Raw genomic sequence first — 25611 nt, 5'->3', positions numbered from 1 at the left:
AGCATTAATGATCTGGAACCTATTTTTGTTACACAGTTGGAGAACAATTCTTGCAGATTATCTAACATTATACACAGGGACTGGTTTTGCTTGATCTTTAATAAGATGTTACTAACAGAATAATGATTCTCCTGCTGGAGTAATAATTTACCCAGGATGTCACGATCAGGCTTTGCCTTCTGTGTTCTGTGTGTGTCTTTCTGTATCCTCACTCTACCTGTCAGCCACTCCCTCAGCACCAGTCTAACTCCCTTCACCTGCCCCTGATCACTAATCAAGCACTCCCTCATCAGCACAACTCTCCTCACCTGTTCTAGCCACTATTTAAACCTCTGCCTCTCAGTCACTCACTGCCAGATCATTGTGTTCTACCGGCCCATTTGTCTTGTCCTGTTCCCGATTTCCCCGTCTGCTTGCCTTGTCTCGTTCATGCTGGACTTTCCCCCTCGTCTCTTGTCTTGTGCTTGGACTCCCTGTTGTGTTATGATAACGATTCCTATTTGTGTTTAATAAACACCTGCTTCACGCTACTCTGCCTGGTCTGCGTTTGAGTTCTCTACCACACCCTGTGACACAGGATGCTTCTGCAAAAAGCAGCACATGAAACGCCGGGTTGCCGACTCGCTTTGAGATAAACTGCCAGGAATAGAGATCCTGCTGCGTGTGTCCAGGGGTGCAGGTGTTGGTGTGTCTCTGACTCCCACAGCAGGGCAGAGAGTCTTTCAGGCTCCTCTAGCATGCAGAATAACTATTACATGCTAACTGTCCATGTGTCATGAAATCAAGATTTAGAATGATGTATTTTAAATATACACACTAATGTGACCTCTTTGGCTCAGGATGCGTTGGGTGTGTGTGTTGGGCCTCTTGTTGGTCCTGCTGCATCTGTCTACCTCCCTGCTGCTGGGAGCCTTCAACATCGAGACATTTGGACCCCAGAAATCCAAAGACGTGACTCTCATGAACATCATCAGCAAGGTCTGAAAATGTTTTATTTTTTCTTGCATCCAATATTCCTTTTTTCTAAGACTGTATCTCATCGATATAAAGAGGATATATTTTGAACAGCGCTGAGTAACGTTAAAATACCACAAGGTTTACCCGACATCTGGCCTCCCTTCAATTGCAATAAGCTGGTAGCACATTAGAAAGCACATTAGAAGTATGAGCATGTCGTTAGATTTAGTTACAATACTGTATTGTTCAGAGGCTTTTGGAGATTAAAGGGGCACTCCAGCTATTCTTTTTCAAATCCATAAAGTTGGGGGACTCACAAGAGGTAGATTAAAAAACAATTCTCATGAATAAAAATGGATCCTACATTTCCCATAATTCAACCATTAAGCATTTTATAATTTCTTTAGAACCTCCTTGGATGGTAAATGTCCATGTCTTTTAAATACTATGTGCCCAGTTTATAACGCAGGTTTTCCATTTGTACTGTCCAAGCCCAAGCTCATATTACCCTGATGACACTATATATCACTATGACATCATCAGGGCTTATTGTGTCCTCCAGAGACACTGGAGACACAGGTAGTACTTCCCATGCAGGACTCAACAACAAGGGTTGCCCGCTTGCCCGGGGCAAGTAAAATGCCACGTCGGGCTAATAAATCTTGCAACTCACTTGCCCGATTGTAAAAAAAAGAATGAAACACATTTTTTATTCGGGAGCTGACGATGGAAGTAGCTAAGGGGGGAGCCATTTGCTTCCTCCCCATCTCTGATGAGAGTTGCACATGCGCGAGGAAATGGGGGGTAAAGACAAAGTTCTGTTAACTGAAGCGCAAGCGAGCACCTCAAATGTGTTTAGTATTAAAACAGTTTAGTATAGTTTAATGATGTTAGAGGATGTGGGAGAAACTCCAGATTAATTTACTGACTTTGGTCTTTGTTAGTATTTGATAACAACAAAGATTAAATAAATGAAACAAGTTATATGGGGGCAAGTGATTAAAAAAAAAAACATTAACGTTGAACCCTGTTATGACCAGTGAAGCTTTTAAGTGAGGAATTAGTGAAGTACCCCTTTATTACCTAGAACAATAACCATCACAGATTATTTAATTTGACTGGAAAAGGAGATGTTATGTTGGTTCACCTCTTTTAGTTCTGTTTCTCTTTGTTTCAGGAGAACTCTACTTGAATGGAATGAAACTAAACAGACCACTAATATAATAAGACGGCACTGCAGCAAGAACTCTAATCAGATATGTGTTGTTTTCTGTTCCTCAGATTGTCTGTCGCTACGACATCATTCTGATCCAGGAGGTCAGAGACCCGGATCTGGAAGTGACCAACAGAACCATGACGGCCGTCAACAAGTTAGACTAACCACACACCTTATATAGTGCTTATATTACTACACACAGAATATAGTGACCTTCTGTAGAAGTTAAGTTGGACGGCTCATGAACTCACATTATGATTTGAGACAAACTAAATGATGCTCTACATCTGTGTGTGTTTGTGTGTGTTTACGCAGTCGTTGTCCTCAGTACGGCTACATCTACAGCGCCTATCTCGGTGCTGGTCGACACAAGGAGAGATATCTCTTCCTCTACAGGTAAACATAGAGAGGCAAAAACAACCGATCCTCTGCAGGAATCCTCCGTTGAGACCCCACATCAGTGACCAGACAACAAACTATTTATCTTTTAAAGTTATACTTCAGATCTGCACAGTGTCTTTGTCCTTATTGTCAGCGATTAGTGCCAGAAAACTACTGATGTAAAAGTAGCCAACATTACAATTCAAATACTCAACTACAAGCATTCAACATCATAAGTATTATCAGAAAAACATAAAGTATCACAAGTATAACCACATAATGCAGCAGACTGAGCCCTGTCAGAGTAATAGATTACAATGCTAGATTATTATTGTTAGCTGGTCTTGGTGGAGCCAATTTGAACTAATTGATATACTGTTGGGCAGTTTAATCTGTACCAATGCGTCATGTTATAATGTATGTTACATGTTTTATGTGAAAGCACAATCTGAAAAGTAACCTTAAGTAAAGTAACTGAAGTAAACCTTCATTGTAAATATTTGCCTCTGAGATGTAGTGGCGCGGACGTATTTAGTAACAGGAAATGGAAACACTCAAGTACAAGTAACTCAAATAGTACATGTGTATAGCGTCCAAAACTTGCAGCAGAATGTAAACCTTAAGTTGACACGTGTTTCTGGTCCTATGCACATAGCTCACACACTGCTCGTAGGTGAAAGCAAAAAAGGTTTTATTGATCCAATTTCCCTCGTACAAGTTGGTGAAACAACTTCCTTTCTTCCTAAAAGTATCGCTGTTTATCTCGACACACTCAAAGAGTCCACAGATTAATCCACAGATTGTTCCACAACATAATCCACATAACACGGTTACTCCCCACCACTGGTTGTTATGAAAGATGGTTCAGTACAGATATTAGCAGATCAGAGTTTAAGGTAAATATGGGTGATCATGTGTCACATGCTGTGCTAGAAAACTCTACACTTTTGACAGCTTTTCGTGCCATCAAATGCAATTTCTCAACAAAGGCACTTAAAGGGCCAGTGTGCAGGATTTAGGAGCATCTAGTGGTGAGGTTGCAGATTCAAACCAACTCAAGGCCTCTTCACTCATCCCTCCTTTTACAAGGATGTCGGAAAACTACAGGCGCCTTCAGGTAACACAAAAAGCCAGCGTTTGGTTTGTCCATTCTGGGCTACTGTAGAAACACGGAGGACTCCGTGAAGAAGACACACTCTCTATGTAGCTATGAAAGACTCATTCTAAGCTAACAGAAACTCAACGATTTGTAGTAAATGTAAATACATTTGAAATTACCATATTATATGGAGTGTCATATAAAAAAACAGGATAGCCTATACAGCATACTATCTACTATATAAATAGCCCACTTTAAAAACACCAAACACATCATGAAATCTAATTTCTGCAAAGAATACTGGTGAATACAGAGTACGTTTTGGTCCAGCTGTATTTAGTAATACAGTCTTCCTTTGGTAATTATACTTAAATTTTGGCAAAAACAGCAAACATGACACATCTGCACATTACATTCATCCATTCACACATTCAGGACCGGTCAAGCTGCTCCCGAGTGGTCACAGGACCGATAAACGACGATGATAAACAACTTGTGAAAATGCTCCAGCAATGCTGTGAATAGCTGACTACAAGAAAGAGTTGATGAGCTTTAACCGCTTTTGAAGACTACTTCAAAAGCAATGTGTTTACAGGAAGTGAGAGATGTGGTTAAGTACTATCTTTCCTCTGCAGGGTGGGGATGGTGTCCGTGGGTAGATCCGTCACCTACGACGACATTCCCTACGGTTTCTACAGTCGCTTCAGCCGGCCGCCCTTCATCGTTGAGTTCTCCACACACACCGGTAGGCTCTGAAAGAGTGCGGCAAAGAACAGAGAGCGATAACTCTTCCTCACTGTAGGACGCCAGTGATGTAGATTGCCTCTCTCGTTAGGCGACCAACTGAGAACTAAACACCAGACGTGTGAGAGAGATTCTGAGGTCACGATCCGTTGGTCACCAAGGCCCCTTTAGAAAATGTTTTGTCTTCAGTAGAATTCGTTCACTCACTCCTTTCTCCTTCCTCCTGTTTTATAGCTGTGGGGAACTTTGTTCTGATCCCCCAGCACACCTCTCCAAGCGACGCTGTGCTGCAGATCGATGCCCTCTATGACGTGGCGACTGCTGTCCGCAATTACTGGAACACCAATGTGAATGTTCTCCTCCAGAAAACACACGCAAAACCAATTATTTGGTGGAAATAAAATAAAAAAAGAGTGTAAAGGATGATTAATTTGTTATACGAGATGGGGGATGGTTGAAACTATTTCTGCTCTTCCTGCAGAACATCGTGCTGCTGGGCGACTTCAACGCTGGCGGCACTTACGTATCGAGCCCCAGATGGAAGTGGATCCGCCTCTCCGTGGACAAGAGTTTCCACTGGCTGATCACCGACGATCAGGAAACTACAGTGCCAAGAACAGGGAAAACAGGCTTCCCTTACGACAGGTGGATGCACACACACACACACACACACACACACACACACACACACACACACACACACACACACACACAGGTGTACATATACAGGTGTACAAATCCACTCCTCTTCCTGTATCTGCAGGATTGTGATCACTGATGACATAAAGAATGGAGTGGTGACTGGCAGTGCTGGGGTCTACAACTTCATGTCGGCCTTTGGTCTCACCTTGGACGAGGTAAAAACAACTTTAGCTTTAACTCTCTGTGATAGAATTCACATCAGTTGCAATTTACAAAAAGACCGGGTCTATTAAGAGCAGTTTAACACTTCCATGTTTTCACCATAGAAATAAATGAAGGAGTAGAACGGACATAGAACTAGGCTCTGGCTCGGTGCTACAGCGGGTCGTCCTTCAATCAGAGGATGGCTCCTGAAAGCTGTGCCTTCAGTGTATGTGTGGGATGAATGTCAGTTAGTCCTGAATGCTTAGTCCTGATGGACAGGTGACATTTTGCATGGCAGCCCCTGCCATCAGAGTGTGAAAGGGTATGAATGGATGAATGACATGTAGTGTTAAAGCAAGTACATTTAACATTTACATTCACATTCAAATCAATGTGGCAGGATAGTCGGAGCGTGGGCCATTTTTATGTGTGCCGTTGTCATCGTGGCCGGTGTAGCGGGCTAATTTCGGTTAAATTTAGACTTCCATGGCAGGAGAGAAGATCAAAAATCTGGTTCATCCAGGGCTGTTAACCAAGTGTGGAGATGTCGACTGCATAATTTGTGGGCGTAACATCGTTTGACCTCTTCTCTGATTTTGAGGCGGCTGTAGCTCAGTGGGTAGAGCGTGTCGACCTCCAACCAGATGGTCGATGGTGTTAGGTTTTTAAAGAACAAAGGATGAAGGAGCCTGCAGGCCGCAGGTACTCTTCTGCTGCGAGCTTCTTACTGCGCACGCGCATCAGAAGAATGAGCTGGACCCGGTCCAAAATTAAAAACAATATTTAATGTACTACACAAAGTTCACTTACAAACTGAATTAACTATCAATAGTAATGTTCTCGAGAGCAGAGACCACATACACGCATCTCCTCACAGTCCGACGCGGCCAGTTAGCTGAAAATGAGAGCTGCAGTGATCTGAGGTAAACTCCCTAAAACATTGTCTTTTGTATCCCCTGAGAGTCGGAAAGTGTCCGACACTGTCATAAAACATGTGAATGACCCTCCGTGGCGATTAGTGATTGGCTTCATTTGAATTCTGTCCCCTCCCATTATCGATCCTTTAGCAAAACATCTTGGCTCCTCCTCTCTGTCCTGCTGGTCAGCTTGGCATTTGACCGTCCCACTGGCCCCATCCTCCATCGATGAGGTCGCCTCCATTTGCTGCTGCATGTCTGACACCTCACTCAGAATCCCTATCTGACCCTCAAGACTATTCTTAGTGTTTTAATACCTACAGTGACTATACTTCTATGATTTAATACATTCAATGAGTTAATATACTGTAACATATAATATCCTCTATAAGTGTGAATATTTGTAAACATAATACATTCCATATGGAAACATATTGTGACTAACATATTTATTATTGTGACACTTCTACTCACCACTAGGGGTGTTATTAAATCCTACTAATAATGCATTTAATACTGAAATTCTCCACAATGGTTACGAAGTGTAGAGAGCCAGAGTAAATGAGTAAAAAGGAAGTGTGTCAAGAGTGTGGATTAATAGGCAGAAATATAATATAATATTCATAACTATGTTTTTATTAGTGTATAATGACCTGAAACTAAGAAGGCTTATGCTTTACTTAGCTTAGAATTTGTTTTTTTATCTTTATAGGAAGCGGGTCCTCTTCCACAGAGTCCACCATGTTGCACCGCCATGAGCCTTTCATGTTTTTGCATTAACTAAAGCTGGTGATGGGCACTGAAACTCAGTGTTAAATTGGCACCACGCTAAATGATTAAAGACCAGAGAATTGATAAGCTTCAACGTTACTGGTGCTTTTTCTTAGTACGTTTTAATGTTTTGGTGTAGTTTATTATCACGCTGCAGGGAGCATCTCCTCTGCTCTGTCTGTCAGGGCTGATCTCCTTCAACTACACTCACACACATGGAACTAAGTCAGCATACAGAGCACAGAGGCTGCGGTGGAAATATTTGCTCAAAGGCACTCAAATGGATCCGGCAAAAAACGTAGTTGATGAAAAACAGGCAGAGAACATAACACTAGGAGAATCACTGGAACGCTTGACACAAAGGACTAAGATGAACCAGCACAGAGACAGGGGAACACAAGGTTCAAGTACAGTGGGGAGGTGTAGGTGATGGGACACAGGTGGGATCAGTCAGGGGCGGGGCAGACAATCACAGTGGCGGGAAAACACAAAATAAAACAGGAAACACTGACAAATGATAAAGTAAGAAAAACAACAAAGGAGACAGGATGAGACAATACAATCTGATGTCTGTGTTCTTCATTACTGATTATTATGATTTATAAACTTCTTGTTATCTTATTTATTTTATTGACATTTTAAATGACTTCATATAGGGACTTTGCTGTTGTAAATGTGGTGGGGAATGCTCCAGAGAGAATGAAGCATCGGGTGTAGGGTTGTGAACGCAGCTCTCAGGCTGGCTCCTCCCCCAACCAATCCCCTAATCAGAGCCATCTTTCGAAAGGCACCAGTTGGCATGGCCTCATTCCTTCTGGGCCCTTGTCCTGTCTCTGTGGTGGCTCCTAGTGTGTTTTTGTGTTACAGGTATGTATTTAATGTGATCACTTAGCATGGCAACCATTATAAAATACAGCTGCCTTTAATAATAACTCTGGACTGACTTGTTGGTTGGAAATTCTTTTAGAAGCTCCATCATCGTTGTGCCGTCGATGAGTGACTGCATATGTTAGTACCCCATATACAAGGTAGTAAGTAGTCACAACCTTCATTTATATTAGTTTGCAGCATGGTGAGCCCTGTTTGTAGGTTCACCTGCTGCTATTTCACCTGTTTTGCCTTGAAGTTTTAATTAATTTACATTGTTCAACCCAGTGATTTTCAACCACTGTGCCGCGGCACACCAGTGTGCCGTGAGATATCGTCAGGTGTGCTGTGGGAAAATGTCCAATTTCACTTAATCGGTCCAAAAGAATATTTAGTTGCTGCAAATAATTTGCCATTGTTGAGCGTCTGTCTGAGCTGCAGTATAGTGGCTGGCTAAGTAATTCAATACTCTTCCATACCAGTGGGTGGCAGTAGGTAGCGCAGTAATGACCGTGTTAATTTAAAACAGTAGAATTAAATGATGCGCGGGAGAAGTTGCAGTGACAAGACGAACAGCTATGGAGACTCTGAACTGGGCCCTGGACAAAATTCTTAGTTTATGTTGGATAGGACATTTTAGGATATTAGATTATAATGTAGTCTTAGAGTTTTTAGTAAGGCCTTTTTAGCTTAATATGTAATAATTATTTAAGATCCCTTATTGGTTCCAGTAATGTTTTTGTCCATAAATATTCTTTCCTCTGCAGCTCTCGTCTCTGCAAATTTGACTATTTTCTTTGATTCCTTAAATAAAACCTTTGGTTCATTTTTACGAAACACGTCTCTGTCTCATAACAGTAACGAATCTGTAGGCCTTAATAATTCAAAAAGAAACGATATCTTAAGGTTAAGCTTATATTTCCTGGGGTGTAATTCCCCAGGTGGCGTTGTTGGTTCCTTCATTTTCCCCCGAAGGCCCCGCCACATAAACATTACAGTTGCTGCTCTAGAGACAATATTTGGTTGTATCTCAATTATGAATAATTTCTAATCCAGATTTTTTGTTTTTAAAATTCTATATGTTTGTAAAAGCAATTATTTGGTCATGAAAAAGAACAGAGTATTTAAGAGTAGCTCCTTGCTGTGATAAAATCCAACAAACCACTTAATGTTTCATCCTCTTGTCACAGCGTAGGAAAGCACATCGCTATTGTCATGGATCATTTATTGTAACCAGCATTAACTAGCTAGCTAGCTAACTAGTGGACAGCTGAGTAAGTGACTAGCTTGCTAGCTCCATGATGCTTTAATGCTACACTGGTTACAGAATATGAGCTGAGCTGCAGGCTGGAGGCCAGCGGCAGCTCAGGGTCTAACTCCGCCTTACTCCCCGCCACTCCAGGGAAGGACAAGCTAGCATAACTATCAATAATCACAATTTTCTTTTATACTGGTCAAATGAACACAAAACCGTTCATTGCGTTCTACTCCTATTTCATTTCAATGGTTTTCTCCTTGCAGCAGTGATGTAGAAGTATAGTGACGGCTTGGTCAATGCACAGTGACATCACTGTTGGGAGGTTACAGGTGCAACAGATTCTGAACACGAGGAGGTGTCAGTAAGGTGTTATTATGAATCCCACTGCTCTTCTTGGCAAGACCCGCCCTGCGCAGACATTCAAGCGCAAGGATTGGCCAGCAACCATGCTCACTGAGGTACTGGTAGCCTGATTTGTTCAGGTTCTATGTCCTGACCAATGGGCTGTACTGGCCCACGCAAGTAAAGGTCTAATGCCTAACCCTAACATTGTCACCAGCTACACAGGGCGGTTTTGCCAAGAAGAGCAGTGGGATTCATAATTACACATCAGTGTATCAAAGTCCACCTCCACGCACCTCTAAAACTCACCAAATAATCAGATTTTATGGAAGGTTTAATACTGGAAATTCCCAGACCAGCCGAGCAATAGTTCAGCTCAGGGCCCCAAATAATGCAGCACATTTATTTTTATTTTTTATTTTTTTTAACAGTTTTTGTTTGGATTGTCGACTATTTTAAATCATACTTGCACACATGCTTGGAAAACGGTCATCAGTTTTGGTTGATGGTGCTGAAACATGTAAAACCAGTACTGTATGTAGTCCTTTAGTGATGCAAGTGAAAAGGGTATTTTGATGACTTGAGTTTTACAAAACATAATAAACCTGTTTTCTGTCTAACCGAGGACATTTTGCTGAAGCTGGACCAACTAGAAATTGTGCCACAGGAGAAACCTACAACGTTTTCTCTCTCTCTCTCTCTCTCTCTCTCAGGCATTGGCTGTCAGCGACCATTTGCCTGTGGAGGTGAGGCTGAAGTAAAAGGGTACCTGAATCATGAGTGCCAAAACCGTTGCAGAGACCTCCACGGTGAATTGGGATAATGACTCAGTGGGGGAACCCGCTGCAACCATGCGTTGAATTGACTAGACCAAAATAAAGAAATTATTTCTGCTATTCTGTTTTATTGTCATTTCTTTCAATGTTTGAAGCAACACAAACAAAAGTCCATTCACCTTTATTGTATCAAGTAGCAACATTTTCAGAGGTATGTATCGAAAACGTTGCACAAAAAACTAAAGCTATCTGCATGTCGTGACGCCAGCAGTAGTAGCAGTACGTCTGTCTCTGTTGCCTTGAAACCGAAAGAGACTTTGAGGATCATTGTTAAAGATAAAAATGAAAGTGACGATGTGATTAACAGCTTCAGTTCATTCCTTAATCACACGAATCAATCCTCTGTTTCATGAATGACACTCTTGGCAATGAATCATTTCTGAATGCTTTGAAAGTTCTTTAAATACTTGGCTGCCACAGTAAAAAAAATGTAATTCCAGACCCTGCTGTACAGAGCCCCTTGCGGCAAATTTGTATAAACTAAATTAGATATATTCTGTACACAGTTTCCTTCAATGCAGGGCAATAAAAACATGTAATTTAAACTCTTAAAATCATTTGAGGATTTCATAATTAACAGTTATGTGGCAGTGTGCCGTTTCAGAATTCGTTTATTCAGTAATTAAAGAAAGTGTAGCCTGGGAGGAATCAGGACTTTCACTTCATTGAACTGAGTGGAAAATAAATCTAAATGTCCTGCTGAGAAGGAAAAACCAGAGAGTAAAGCTCTGGTGACTTGATGGCAGTTATTGTAGATTTAAAGGCGGTGCAGTCATTCATGAGCATGTACACTTTATAAGGGAAAGAGTTACAGATTAGCTCCATTTAGGAGTTACCGACTACTAACCAGCACTTTGGTTTAATAAACGATGGTGTGTAAACATAACAGCTTTTAAGTCAATATGAAAAGGGTGCGTAACAGATGCAGATCAGACAACAGAGTCCAGCTCAACATGTTTATTCAGATTAAGAACAGATCAGAAACAGTCATTCAAATGTCACACAAGAGGAGATTTAGAGGTAATGAGGGCAAAGTCATCACCTTATAAATATCTATCCTTAAATGACATTTGAAAAACCCAGTGACACCACCAGAACTCATCAACTCCACAGGTCAAGCAGAGTAGATTTAAATTCACGCTCACTGGAGCAGAAGGGTGCGTTTAAAGCCTGTGTGCCACATCTTCCCTCCAGGCTCAACCCTGAGACTTTGCATATTTAGCTCTTTGCCCCCAGGGTGTGCTTGTCGAACAGGTACTCCGCCATCTTGTTTTTGCTGGCGTCCATGCGGGAGAGGTTGGAGATGTAGTCGCCCAGCTTCTTGATGGCCTCCACCTGCTCGTTCAGGTAGTGGGTCTCCAGGAAGTCGCACATCTGAGGAACGGAGACGAGAGAGAGAGATTACTACGCGTACAGACGAATGCTAGAGCACACGAGTTTGTGGTGTAGCCGGGACCGTCTTTGGCAGACCACGCGGCACTGATTCACACTTACATGAGGGTCTACGTTGTCAGAAGCCAGTTTGTGCAGGTCCAGCAGGGCCTGGTTGACGTTCTTCTCCAGCTGCAGGGCGCACTGCATGGCCTCCAGCCCGCTGCCCCACTCATCACGGTCTGGTTTCTACGGAAAAACAGTCAATTATAGCAGACTGAACGGTCATGATAATAATTGGTGGTAAACGGGAGGGACCGAGTGTCCCACTGCTGCAGGTTAATCCCAGTTTATTTGTCCTAGACAGACAGGGTGCTGCAAGACACGTCTCAACGGGGCCAGTCCTCCAGTGTGTACAGACCTTCAGGTCCTGGAGGAAGATGCGTCCTCCCCTGTTGTTCTGGAAGGCCAGCAGCTTCTGGGCGTGCTCCCTCTCCTCGTCGCTGTTCTCCTTGAAGAAATGGGCGAAGCCGTCGAGGGCCACATCGTCACGGGAGAAGTAAAAGGCCTGTAAACAAGGGACAAGAGTGGAGGAAGAGCGGAGGTTAGAACTGTGATCAGCAGACGTCACCATTATTTAGAAAAGAAAACGGTTGTGACAAACTGTAGTTAGGCAACAAAGTAGTTGTCAGGCACACAAGTCATAGTTTTGAAAGGTCTAGTCCAGGGGTCGTCAACGTTTTTCAGGCCAAGGACCCCCCCCCCCCCCCAACTGATAGAGAGATGGAGCAGGGACCCCCGACTATTTATATTGTGTTTTATATTAAATGGGCCTAGTACCATCTATATTGTACATTCAATACTAAGCTATTCGAATAATACACAGGTTCATATATTCATGTTTTTATTTTAAACATGTGCAAGGTACAGTGAGTAGGGTGGCCGTGCCACTGCCATTGATAAGCATAACTTGTCAGCTGATACCAATATCAACATTGTCAATTGCATGATAATCATGCATACAAGCTATTCAAAGTGATGTTTTTTTAAACAGAAATGTGGAAACGAAAATGAGTGACGTCCCATTAGTGCCATGCATAAACATACCTGTTATCTTGCATACAATACTGAACTATTAAAATAATGGGCAGATTCATGTTTTGAAAAATAAAAAAAAAGAAAGTCTAATCAATCAAAAGTTTCGCGGACCCCCTGTTGAAGACCCCTGGTCTAGTCGGTTTGGACACAGACCAGCGTCACGTTTGAAGAAGTTAAGAAAACAGCATAAACATGACTCAGCATGTTTCACTCAGTGTGGTGAGTGGGGGATAAAACACTCCTTATTTGGCAACCATCAGATAAACAAGTGAGAGATGCAGAGAAACAGTGCTGTCATACTGCATTACTTATAAAACACCATCAATTTAAAGACAATTGTATTTTATATTTATTCTTCTAACAGCCAATGTTTTTTTTATATCAAGACATACAATAGATGCAGATACTTAGCATACATTAATATATACTACGAAGATACAATAAATTGAAGTGTTCTTCTCACCATGGAAGTGTAGGTGTAAGAGGCGAACAGCTCCATGTTGACCATCCGGTTGACGGCGGCCTCGCAGTCGCGGTGGTAGTTCTGACGGACCTGAGACTCCATTGTAGCTGGCGTTTCTTGCGGGTTTCTTCTCTTGTTTTCTTAGCAAAACGGTACAAAAAATAGCTTAACGACGACTTTCTCGGTAGTGTTCAAGTAATAAAGGTTTGTCGTGTCCAGAATGCAGAGTAGAAGAAGTAGTACGCGGGACAAAGGAAGAAGTTCCGTTCAAACACTGTTGAAGCAAGAACTCCTTGTGGTTTCTCTCCCTGGTGTGAATGGTAAACGTCTCGCTCCGCGGTTTTATACCCTTGCCAGAGCTCGTGACACACGTTACGTCACTCCACGCATTTCCGCCAATCACTGAGCTCAGACAGCGGCAGAGCTGTGAGACGAGGGATGAGGTCGCATCCCCCTTCCTCATTCGGGGAAAAACAGGTTTTTCATATTCCATTGATTTATTCACACGTGCAATGACGAAGCACTTTTTGTTATTATCTCAAAAGACAATAAACTGAATTATATTTGAATGTAAATTCAAAGACTGAATAGCTTGAGTGTGCAATTTATGTGTGCAAAGGTGGGTTGTGGAGTTATCATTTTCCCTTTATACAAACAGCATAAAGATATAAAACTGTACATTTAGATTTAGAAAACTGAATACTCCTACATATAGACACAAATCCTCTACTGTTGTATAAACTACAATACATCAGGGCATATTTAAATAGAAATAGAAAACTGTTTCTGGTCTCAAAATCGTTGAATGCAAGTACTTGCAACTGCAAATGATAAACATCAGAATAACTTCCAATCCTCTGTTTAATAGTGCTCTTGACTTTTTTATGAATTTTGTTAACAGAGATTATATACTGAGTTCTGGCCTTGCCTTCTCTCTATAAAGCGACCCAGCATTGGGTCGCTTTATAAATAAGTTGTTCACTATAAAACAACTAAATAAGTTGTTCACTATACATGCACGCGCAGAAGTACAATGTATGTACTACAAGGATCATTGTTAAAGATAAAGTACATGGCTAAAAACGAAAGTGACGATGTGATTTTTAACAGCTTCATTTCATTCCTTAATCACACGAATCAATCCTCTGACAATAAAAACCATCATTGCTTCAGATATTTCGGGCTAAATGTAGATAAAACTGTGAGATCACAAAGGCATCGCCCACTGTGGGCTGTTCAAATGCACCCAGGGTTACTTTCATTAGTTATGGTTCATGAAGGTACAGCAAGGCTAGACACTCGGTGGAGACCGGCCTGTGGCAATAACTGACTGTTCACTAAAGCCCTCCCCCGAAAAGCAATTGTCCAATCACCGCTTAGCAACCGTAACTGGGCACAGCAGGTCTGTGAAGCTTTGGCTAACTAGCATACTGAATATTTCACAAAATATGGTTTGATGGTAAATTGGAACGGATTGATGTTACTTTAAATAAAGTATTTAGAAATTTGGATAGAAAACATTTATGTCACTGAATCACTGGTGTCTGTCAAGGTTCAAGGTTAAGTTATTGTCATTGTCCAACACAGGGTTAGCAACAGAATGCAGTTGTTCCTTTCTGCTACATGAGTGAAACAAACAAACTACTTATTATGGTGAGTGTTCCACCATCTTGCTGGTTGAACAGTGAAGGTGAGCTGCTGCAGGGAGCTGTACTCAACCATCTTAGCACAATTGACACAAATGAACATGTGACACCGAATGCGTTTTTCAACTGAGTGCATCATTCTATTAGTTTCCCCTCTCTCCTCTAGCCCCTTCTCTTTTTAAGCATCTCCATATACATGCCCAGCGACTTCTGAATGGAGTCTTTGGTGATGAAGTTGACAAAGTGTTTGATGTCGGCGTCTCTGTTGGACGTCAGCTTGTCGATGGTTGGCTTCCTCATCATGGACTTGGTGATCGCTCTGGCGTGGTCTGTGAAGTGCACAGATCAACAATTGTTCTCCAACTGTCTTCATCATTTTTAAACACAACACATGGTGAGGAGGATTTATTTTCACTCCTGGCACCTAAAAAATGGCACAATGATCTTATGTTACTATTTTGAAGTTACATGCATACATACATGAGTGGGGTGAAATTTAGCGTCAAAAGCATTATTATTCTTGAAACCTATTTTTGTTAAACAGTTGGAGAACAATTAGATACTAAATAGGATGTGGGCTCTGCAGGATGATTGTTTCCTTGGGAATGATGTGCAGATTTTTAGGCCCTCTTTTTATCTCGTAAAATAATGTATATAGCTGCCATGAATACTTTACAATCCCTCCCCGGCCCCCCTTAGGTTTGGGCTGAGCCCTGGATGGCTCCGCCCCTGCTGTGGAGTCCTGCAAATGTTACCTATCAACACAGTGAGTTGGTGGTGAGTTGAATAATTCTAGAAACTAAATCAAATCAAAAGCAGAAATTCTTTGAATTTCTATAATAAGACTGCCACATTGTAGCCGACACATAAAACCACTGTGAGGGCCAATTTTTCCGAACGTGTCTCCTTGACCTGAAAACCCCGATCCCCATCCGCAACACACCTCCTCTCTTCACCCCTCCCCTCCAGCCTGACCCGGTCACATGCACTGTGCAGGTAAATAAAAACCTCCCGAGAGAAGTTGCAGAGGAGCCTCCGGGGATTCACACAAGCAAAGCCTCTGTGCCCTGCTCACAACAGGCCTTCTCCTTCCCCACACGACTCACAGAAGCAGGTAAATATGCACCTCGGACTCTTCTTTCATGCAAAAATGTTTTTAATCACAGTAACATGGATGAATTATTTAGTACAAAACTATAAACCTGTTTGTTGTTGTGGAGAATCATCATTCTTGCAGGCGATCCAACACTATGCACAGATCCTACTTGATGTCACAGGAACACAGTATATGGTTTTTAATCTGACTGACTAAATGTAACTTACAGTCACATTTTATGTTGGATCACCAATACAAAACACCACCACACTCCAGCTGATGATATTTTACAACCTTTGCACCCTGAATCACCTCCGCACCAGCGTAACCACGGTAAAAGGATAATGTAATCTCCTGCAATGCCGGAGGTAATATTTTACCCAGGACCCTCTCTGCAAACAGCAGCGCATGAAACGACTCAGAGTTATATAAACCTGCAGGAATAGAGATCCTGCTGCGTGTGTCCAGGGGTGCAGGTGTTGGTGCGTCTCTGACTCCCACAGCAGGGCAGAGAGTCTTTCAGGCTCCTCCAGCATGCAGTATAACTATTACATGCTAACTGTCCATGTGTCATACAATCAAGATTTAGAATGATGTATTTTAAATATACACACTAATGTGACCTCTTTGGCTCAGGATGCGTTGGGTGTGTGTGTTGGGCCTCTTGTCGGTCCTGCTGCATCTGTCTACCTCCCTGCTGCTGGGAGCCTTCAACATCCAGACATTTGGAGACAAGAAATCCTCCAACACGACTCTCATGAACATCATCAGCACGGTCGGGAACTGTGTATATATATATATATATACTTTATTCTTTCTCTCTTCCTTCACTTTCTTTCTCAGACTGTGTCTCATTACAAGAACCCACATTTGAAGTGTAAAGACGATATATATTTGAACGGTGCTAAGTAAAAGTTGAGCCCACATGTTGCCTCCCTTCCATTGCAATAAGTTGATGAGCACCAACTACCAATGGAGATTAAAGGAGCACTCAGGGAATTTTATTTTTTTTTTCACATCCGTAAAGTTTGGGGAGACTCACAAGAGGTAGATTAAATACAAAAACAAAAGAAACAAGAAAAATGCATCCTACATTTCCCACAATGCAACCATTATCATTTTATAATTCCTCCAGACCCTCCTTGCCTGGTAAATATCCATGGCTTTTAAATTCTACTTTCCCAGTTTGTAACGCATGTTTTCAGTTTATACTATCCAAGCCCGAGCTCACATGATCCTAATGACATCACTATGACATCATGGGGGTCTTGTTCTCCTCCAGTGGCACTGAAGACATCATATTGAGAGTGTTGTGGAATATTTCTAAGGCCGTCTTGATCTGCTCATTATCTAGTTTCTGCTAGATGCGTTCAACTGGGAACCAGTTACGGTTATCAAGGTAAGATGAGACTTTCGCCTGCAAGTTCCTCATTACTGCATAGTTTTAACCACATGTAAGTTTCGTGTTCACAACACGGACACACAGAGTTCAATATATTTTGCCATTACAAGAGGTATTTAAAGTGGTACTTCCCATGCAGGGCTCTACTATAAGGATTCTTTAAAGGGACTCTGGTGCTTGGAAACAATACCACTTTCTTCCACAGGGGTCGCCAAAAACAAAACAAGAAGTAAGCGTTAAATAAAGAATAAACATGGCAATTAACTTTGGTCTTCGTTGTTATTTGATAACAGCTGATCAATAAAACTATTTGTATAGGGGCGAGTGAAAAAAAACATTTGAGTTGAACTAGTAGAATTAGTGAAGTGCCCCTTTACTACCGACATTAATCATTACGGGAAAGAGATGACTTGTTGGTTCTCCTCTTTAAGTTCTGTTTTCTGTGTGTTTTATGGAGAACCTTACTTGAATCAACTCATATAATAAGACACCGCTGCTACGAGAACTCTAATCATATGATTAGGATATACGTGTTTTGTGTTTCTCAGATTGTCCATCGCTATGACATCATTCTGATCCAGGAGGTCAGAGACAGCGATCTGTCAGCGACCAAAAAACTCATGGAGCACGTCAACAAGTTAGACTGCACCTTACAAAGCGCACATGTTATTATGATAATTACATTTATTATGATGTAAGATAAACTAAATTATGTTTAATCTGTGTGTGTTTTGGCAGAGGTTCTCCTCAGTTCAGGTACAGCCACATCGTCAGCGAGCCTCTGGGTCGCAGCTCCTACAAGGAGAGATATCTCTTCCTCTACAGGTAAACAGAGAGAGGCAAAAACAACCAATCTGTTGTAGGAAATCCTCCGTTGAGACAGTGAACAGAAACCAAATTTACATTGTTGGATTATTACTGCTGATTTTAACCTTGTAGCTGGTCTTAGTGGAGCTCATCTTAACGTCTTGATATGCTCTGGGGCAGTTTAATCTGTAACAATTCGTCATATATTACAATGTATGTCATATGTTTTGTATGTGAAAGCTCAATCTGAAAAGTAACAGTGAGTAAAGTAAGTAAACTAATTGTAAACATTTATCTCTGAGATGTAGTGGAGTAGAGAGGTATTTAGTCACAGCAAATGGAAACACTCAAGTACCTCAAAAAAACCTCAAAATTATACTGAGGCACAGTACTTGAGTACATGTACTTAGTTACTTTCCACCACTGGTTTAAATAAAGCCGGTTCAATATACATATTAGCAGATTGAAGTTGATGATCATGTGTCACTGTGCCAGAAAACACCACACTTTTGACCGCTTTTCGTGCCATTGAATACAATTTCTCAACGAATTCACTTAAAACCTCTTATCACTCCTGTAAAATTTGCCTAAAACGCCTATCCAAGACGTACCCAAAGTAAACTGCCAGCTCTTATTGAACCATTGGGAGTACATGTATGGTTTTAATCTCTATTGAAAGGTAACACTCTAAAGTTTCTAAACAATCACTAAATAATCACTGTAAGTGCTACTAGCATTGAGCTAATGAAGCTACAACACACTGAAACAGAAGGCTTTTATTTCCGCCTGGATGATTTTTTTTGGCCAACAGATGCCTGCAGATAACCATGGCTGGAACTTATTAGCTGGAAAACACAATGGTACCATAGCATGAAGTCATAGTACCTAAGTTCAAATTTGATAACAATACAACAGAAAATGAATATTTTACACATGGTTTACTAAGAGTACATCAGCTTAAAAGAGCATTTGGAAGATAATAGTCACCACTTCAAAATGCACAGACTACAATAAACTGTGTCCGAATTCAAACTATAGTTTGTTCATGTTGATATATGGTTATCTACAACATAGTTAACCATTGTCAACTTTTCTCACTAATTCTCACTAACTACACTTTGGTGTTCAAGATCGGTAACAAGTACCTCACTGACGGTGCGAGATTTGAGTTCGCAAACATTTACCCAGCTTGCTTTGCGTGAATCTGCATATCGTTCTCTTCGTAATTTCATTGGCTATAACGAAGCTGAGTTTGAACAAGATATGTTGCAATTGGCTCGAGCTTTACTCAAAGAAGAGAGGCGGGCATTGTCTTTCAAAGCGGACTCTCGTTGGCTGTTCCAGAATGTGACCAGGCTATGGAAGCTCCTATTGGGTCAAATGAGGTGTCAATCTAACCGGCAGAATGCAGCCTCCATTTTGAGACACAGGGTACATCCCAAGTCTCTTAATTCTCATTTCCTCGCTCCTCGATCCTCGCTTGAACCGGAAGTTGTTCTGCGCCGCCATATTGACGGCCGTCCCAAAGCTCTTATTTAGCTCTGAGGAGTGAGGATCGAGGAGAGAGGAGGGATCTCTGAGGAGCCATGAGCGAGGACCCACGAGAACAGACTTACAGGAAGTCTTTTAACGGCCGACACGCCCCCTCATTGTTCATCTGTCATGTGATTGGACGCTGCAGCCGATCGGACTGATGAGATTTTGTTCAACATGTAAACAGTGAAGACGGATCACAGAATAAACTCAAGCTTTATATTTGATTCGTTTTCTGATTCAACATCTGGTTTAAATAAATGTTCATTGTAGTCTGAACAACAAAAGGACCACAAACAACTTTCTACATTTATTAGAAAGATTTGTGTTTTCATGATCTGAACTTTTATTATGGAAACAATTAAAGTCAGAGGGAACTGGAGAGACAAAACACATATATATAAATATATATATATATATATATATATATATAGAGAGAGAGAGAGAGAGAGAGAGAGCGAGAGAGAGAGAGCTGGAGAGACTAAACACTTTTTACATCATTTATCATCATTTCATTCCTGATTGTCGGGTTTGATGAGTTTTATCATTTCAGAGAAACAATAATCATATTCTGGGTTATTTAATATCGACGTCACAATCTGAATTTCAAAACGTAGACGCAAATAATTCATAAATAAGACGATCGCATTCCGCCGGTAGAAATGGATCCTGTGCTTATAAACAGAACACAGGACACAGTTTGTTAACAGACTACAGAGAGAACACCTCTACAGTGGTGATAACTGTGTGTCTTTATGAGTTATTAGTATTATTAGTTACTATTATTAAGTACAGTGATCATGTGAACAGACACAAACTTATCAAAAGTCTCTCCAGCTGTTAAAGCCAACTGACAGCTGATCCAGCTGTGATCAACTGATCCTCCGTCATCAGAAACAGACGTCACTTCACATGACACAACTGAGGAAAGGACGTCTCATGTCTCTTAAAACATATTTCCTCGTTCCTCTCTCCTCGCATGGTTTCCTCCATGCATCCCTGGTGGGAGGGACTAAGACGCAAGGAAAGGACCCAAGTGAGGGAAACGGGGATGCAATTAAGAGACTTGGGATGTACCCACAGAGACCGGCAATGTTTACATGTTAACGGGAGATATGACTAAAATACATAGAAAATTATCAATATCTACTGGCTAATTTGAAATGATGCAACAGCACCCCGTGGGTGTTTATGGACGTAATAATGTGTTTTGGACTAAATCTTTTACTGGATTGGATCGTGTGGACCTTTAGCGATCTAGCAAGACCGTTTTTGCTGGACTAGCATGCATGACGGAAACGCTATGAATCATAATCGGTGAGTCACGGCAATATTTGATCGGCTATTTTTGGAGTGTTTGGTTGACAGAGACGTTAACTGTACCTGCTGTTGTGATTGTATCTTGAAATGGTTTGCATAAATCGAATTACAAGAACCGGAGCTTTCTAATGAGATATCGCATCAGTACCTGTCTTGAAAGAACAGTTGTGTACAGTCAGAGTGGCAACAGGTTAAAGGGCCAGTGTGCAGGATTTAGTGCCATCTAGTGGTGAGGTTGCGGATTTAAAGCAACTGAATACCTCTACCTTCACAAGCGTGTCGGAGAACTATATGATGGCCTTCAGGTAACAGTAGCCACTATTTGGTTTGTCCCTTCTGGGCTTCTGTATGAACATGGAGGTGCAACATGGCGGACTCCGTGAAGAGGAGCATCTCAATATGTAGATATGAAGGGCTCTTTCTAAGCTAACGCAAACACGATTCTTAGTTTACGGAAACATAGTTGTGAATATTATATATTCCATTTCTGCCAATAGATCTGCTAAATCCTACACACTGGCCCTTTAAATAATCACCAAAGTGTGTTTTTGAATGCAAATTACTCACAAGACTGTTGGGAAATGAAAATTAATTTAAATTTTGAATGCAGAATAATCCTATGGCAGTTATACCTAAATTATTTTCCTTGGCAAAAAAAAAGAAAGAAAAAGGCATGAGACATCTGCACACCACATTCACCCTTTCATGATTAAGCTGCCCCCTAGTGGTCGGCCCCAGAAGGCACAAGACTTACTTGTTCAAAAGTAAAAATTTTTACAGGCAGCAATAGACGTGGTCAAGTAGCATCTTTCCTCTGCAGGGAGCAGACGGTGTCCGTGGCTATAAACTACACCTTTGACGACGGCTGCGAGCCGTGCGGGACGGACACCTTCAGCCGAGAGCCCTTCGTCGTCATGTTCACCTCCAAACAAACCGGTAGGCCCCCGAGGGAGTGCGGCAAGTCCAATTTTTTTCTGTCATACACCAGTGATGTCGATTGCCTCATTTATTAGGCAATCAACTGAGAACTTGTGTGAGATTCTGAGGTCACAGATCTATTGGTCACCAATGGTCCTTAAAGAAAAACTCTAAAACTTGTGAATTCTTACTGCCAAACAGTAATTATGTCAGCCAAATAGTGTTGGCATCTCTTTTCTGCTATATATAAAAAAAATCTCAACTTTCTCCTTCACGCATCTCCCCCTTCATTCACTCCTTCCTCCTTTTTTATAGCTGTGAAGAACTTTGTTCTGATCCCCCAGCACACCTCTCCAGACTCCGCTGTGAAGGAAGCCGACGCCCTCTATGACGTGGTGGTTGATGTCCGCGCCCGCTGGAACACCAATGTGAATGCTCTCCTCCAGAAAACACAGAAAAAAAAGAGTGCAAATGATGATTAATTTGTTAAAATATGAGATGGTGGATGGTTGAAACGATGTATCCTCTCCCTGCAGGACATCGTGCTGCTGGGCGACTTCAACACAGGCTCAGTGTTGCCAACTCCTCAGTAAGGAAAGTAGCTATTGGCTGTCCTAAAAGTCGTTAGAAGTCGCTAAATGATGTCATCGCCTAATTTGCATAATTGTAATGAGCGCTGTAGGAGAGAGGCGGGAACAGCGGCGGCTTTGCGCATGCGCGATTCATTTGCAGTCTGGACACGGAGAGTGTGTTGTAGCTGTGTCTCAAGCTGTGTCTCAATTCAGGGTCTGCATCCTTCGGAGGCTGCATTCGTAGACCGGTTGCGTCACAGCGCTGCGACTAGTGCTGTCCCATTTTGCATTTCTGTTGAAGAGTCCTTCAATGCAGCCTTCTCGTCGGAGATTTGGAGGATACATCTGATGTATGCTTCGCGGCCCAGCATATCCCAAGATGCATTGCGTGCCGGTGCGCTATTACCGGCAGCTCGGCTGCCTGCATCCGACCGTAGTTAAGCCTTGTAAATTAACTTTTAATAACTTCACTTTCAAACCTCAGAGGTTGAATAATATCTTACTGAGTTTGTGATGATTTTACAGATGATTTATACTTTATAGCATGTACATAAACGGACCAACGTGAGCTCAGGTAGACAGGTTGTGAACCTGAAATATCACTTTAAGTCCGGAAACGTTTCAAACGTTGAGATTAACTACACGAATACACTGAATTTGAGTATTTTGCTGATTCTGTTCATGTTTTGTTACAGAGAGCCAGGAGCTGAGGGGAGAACGATGGACAAACATTCAGCAGCCGTAGCTTTGAATTAAGACATTAGTCCATTTGTAATATCTCCATTTGACCATCCTGTACTTAAGGTTACAGTTACATTAGCTCTCATCCTGTACAAAGCCTTCACTAATAAGACAACCAGTAGATCCTTCTCATGTGTTCATGTTGCCGTCACAGAGATGACAGTTGTGATGTCACCTTTTTATTTTATTTATTTAAATTGACATAAGACATCCATGTAAATGATTTCTATGTGAATATGTATATATTCTGCTGTGTAAAATGTGTCAATCTTCTAAGTTTGCATCCCTGTGTGAACATTATTGATAAATGTTTCTCTTTTCATCAATTTATTTAAAAAATATAAAGTATATGCACATGTGTTACTGAGAGTTAATAAACACGTTTGCTGACATTTGTTTTGCTGCTGTTAATGTTAACTGTCTTGATTGATTTCCTCTGCCTTAGGATTGCTATATATATGTACATGTAAATATATATGTATGTGTGAATGAAATTAAATAAAGTTATTGATAAATGAATTTAATTACCAGAACTATAACTGATTGAAAATTAGTTATTAGTAACTGATTTAATTAACTGATTATTAATATAGAAAAACAATATTATGAAAAAGATCTATGAATTAATTATTGAATATATGATAAAAAACTGATTAAAACACTAAACTAAAACCTTTCCAGTATATGTACTGAATAGGTTTTAGTTTAATGTATTTATATGTATATATATTTATAATCCTGCTGAGCAGGGATTTTAGGGACGGGGAGCAGCAAGAGGGGGGCGGGGCGGGGCGGGAACAGCTGTTGACGCAAACAGGAAGTCCTCTGTGGCGTAGGCCGTCTCATTTCGTAGACCGCACGGTCTGGCCTATGCGGTCCTCAAAGGACGTGGCCCAAGTAGACCGCGAAGGCTGGGTCCTCCGAAGGATGCAGACCCTTAATTGAGACACAGTGGGTCTCCTCTTTCTGCAGCTGAGACTGCTGCGCGAGGGGCTTTCACGTCAGAGTCAAAACACCAGAAAAGTCTCCAACAACACCAGAAAAAGTAGCTAGATTTGTCGCTAGTAGCTTTTGACAAAAAAGTCTCCATGAGGGTTTGGAAAGTCGCCAGATTTAGCGAGAAAGTCGCCAAGTTGGCAACACTGCACAGGCTGCAGTTACGTATCGGGCTCCGACTGGCAGCAGATCCGCCTCTTCACGGACAAGAGTTTCCACTGGCTGATCACCGACGAGGCCGACACGACAGTGTCACACACTAACTGCCCTTACGACAGGTGGACACACATGCATAGACACTTGCATGCACACACACGGACATACGCGCAGACTCTTAATTCCAACCCTCTTCCTGTATCTGCAGGATTGTGGTCACTGATGACATGATGAAGGGAGTGGTGCCCGGCAGCGCTGAGGTCTACAACTACATGGTGGACTTGAAACTCAGCCACAGTCTGGTAAAGACAACTTTAGCTTTAAATCTCCTCTATGATAGAATTCATATCAGTTGCAATGGATTAAAAAAGGTTGGGTGTTAACAGATGTAGCTTGTACAGCAATTCTGGCGTGTGTACCCAGTGCTAACCCAAAGATGTTTGTGGAGGAATAAAAGAACGTGGGGCATCACTTCTGTTCAGTGGAACTCTCCTTGTCCAAAGTAAAACTTTATTGACAACACACAATCGAGAACACATTGATTCGTGTATGTTAACATTGGGTCTATTAGGAGTTGCTTAACACCGGCTGGGGATCGTGTTTTTGCTCAACCCTATTAAGTGGGTAGAGCGTGTCGTCTTCTAGAACGTTGGCTATATGTTGGTCTTTCGTTCCAGCAGCAGTTCGATTTTTTAATGAACACCTTTAGAGGTTTTTATCTTTCTGATGTCAATCATGTTTTATATGGCATTGTCTGGTGTTATTTATCCTTTGTAATGTGATTTTGTCTGTTGTGCATTGTGGACTGTGTCATCTGTACGAGTTTTGGGTGGCAAATGAGTTTCCCCACTGGGGATTAATAAAGTTTTTCTAATCTAATGTGACTGGTTCTTGTGAGTTTGTTCTTATCATTGTGTTAATTACATTGATTTAGACTATATGCATTGTATGTTAATGACGAAGCATCCCGTCATGCGCGTATTCATGTATCTGCGCTCTGCAGTTAGTGTAATTGTAGCCCTCATAGGTGTTGAGCTTCATGTAACATTATATTTCAAATGTTGCAGTGTTATGTGAATACCCGGTTTTTACACGAAACAAATAATAAGCCGTAGCTGTGGCGTCATAATGAGGTTATTAGGAGGTGGTTCAACTGTAGTAGGACAGCACTGAAGGCCCGGGTATAAAATACACGGCATGCCACTAGTCAATTGTAATAATTTGGTTGGAGAAAATCGTCTGAAAAAACGTTCAACAG

General features: G+C 41.6%; 3 protein-coding genes across 3 annotated transcripts in view; all 3 read left to right on the top strand.

Moving 5' to 3' along the window:
- Positions 1-25611, top strand: part of LOC142940553 (deoxyribonuclease-1-like) — a 113223-nt gene that overhangs the window by 72158 nt on the left and 15454 nt on the right. The gene's annotated exons all lie outside the window — the stretch shown is intronic.
- Positions 841-10261, top strand: LOC142945200 (deoxyribonuclease-1-like). Its single transcript, XM_076086624.1, has 8 exons — positions 841-978; positions 2239-2327; positions 2489-2569; positions 4289-4398; positions 4632-4744; positions 4879-5042; positions 5161-5254; positions 10112-10261. Exons 1-8 carry the CDS (start codon positions 841-843, stop codon positions 10157-10159), a joined length of 837 nt encoding a protein of 278 aa, XP_075942739.1. The 3' UTR covers positions 10160-10261.
- LOC142940504 (deoxyribonuclease-1-like) lies at positions 16546-25130 on the top strand. Its single transcript, XM_076083082.1, has 8 exons — positions 16546-16683; positions 17859-17947; positions 18049-18135; positions 21791-21906; positions 22204-22316; positions 22425-22455; positions 24352-24475; positions 24562-25130. Exons 1-8 carry the CDS (start codon positions 16546-16548, stop codon positions 24734-24736), a joined length of 873 nt encoding a protein of 290 aa, XP_075939197.1. The 3' UTR covers positions 24737-25130.

The sequence above is a fragment of the Anarhichas minor genome, unplaced genomic scaffold, assembly GCF_050575085.1.
Source record: "Anarhichas minor isolate MPS153535 unplaced genomic scaffold, ASM5057508v1 ptg000007l, whole genome shotgun sequence".
NCBI lineage: Eukaryota > Metazoa > Chordata > Actinopteri > Perciformes > Anarhichadidae > Anarhichas > Anarhichas minor.
The sequence above is the reverse complement of the archived record's forward strand: the minus strand, read 5'-3'. Positions and strand labels throughout refer to the sequence as shown.

Excerpts from the sequence above, each read along its gene's own strand:
- LOC142945200 (XM_076086624.1), top strand. The coding sequence starts at position 841 with ATGCGTTGGGTGTGTGTGTTGGGCCTCTTGTTGGTCCTGCTGCATCTG. Across the intron at positions 4,399-4,631 it reads TGAGTTCTCCACACACACCG|CTGTGGGGAACTTTGTTCTG; the intron begins GTAGGCTCTGAA and ends CCTGTTTTATAG. Across the intron at positions 4,745-4,878 it reads GCAATTACTGGAACACCAAT|AACATCGTGCTGCTGGGCGA; the intron begins GTGAATGTTCTC and ends CTCTTCCTGCAG.
- LOC142940504 (XM_076083082.1), top strand. The coding sequence starts at position 16,546 with ATGCGTTGGGTGTGTGTGTTGGGCCTCTTGTCGGTCCTGCTGCATCTG. Across the intron at positions 21,907-22,203 it reads GTTCACCTCCAAACAAACCG|CTGTGAAGAACTTTGTTCTG; the intron begins GTAGGCCCCCGA and ends CCTTTTTTATAG. Across the intron at positions 24,476-24,561 it reads ACTAACTGCCCTTACGACAG|GATTGTGGTCACTGATGACA; the intron begins GTGGACACACAT and ends CTGTATCTGCAG.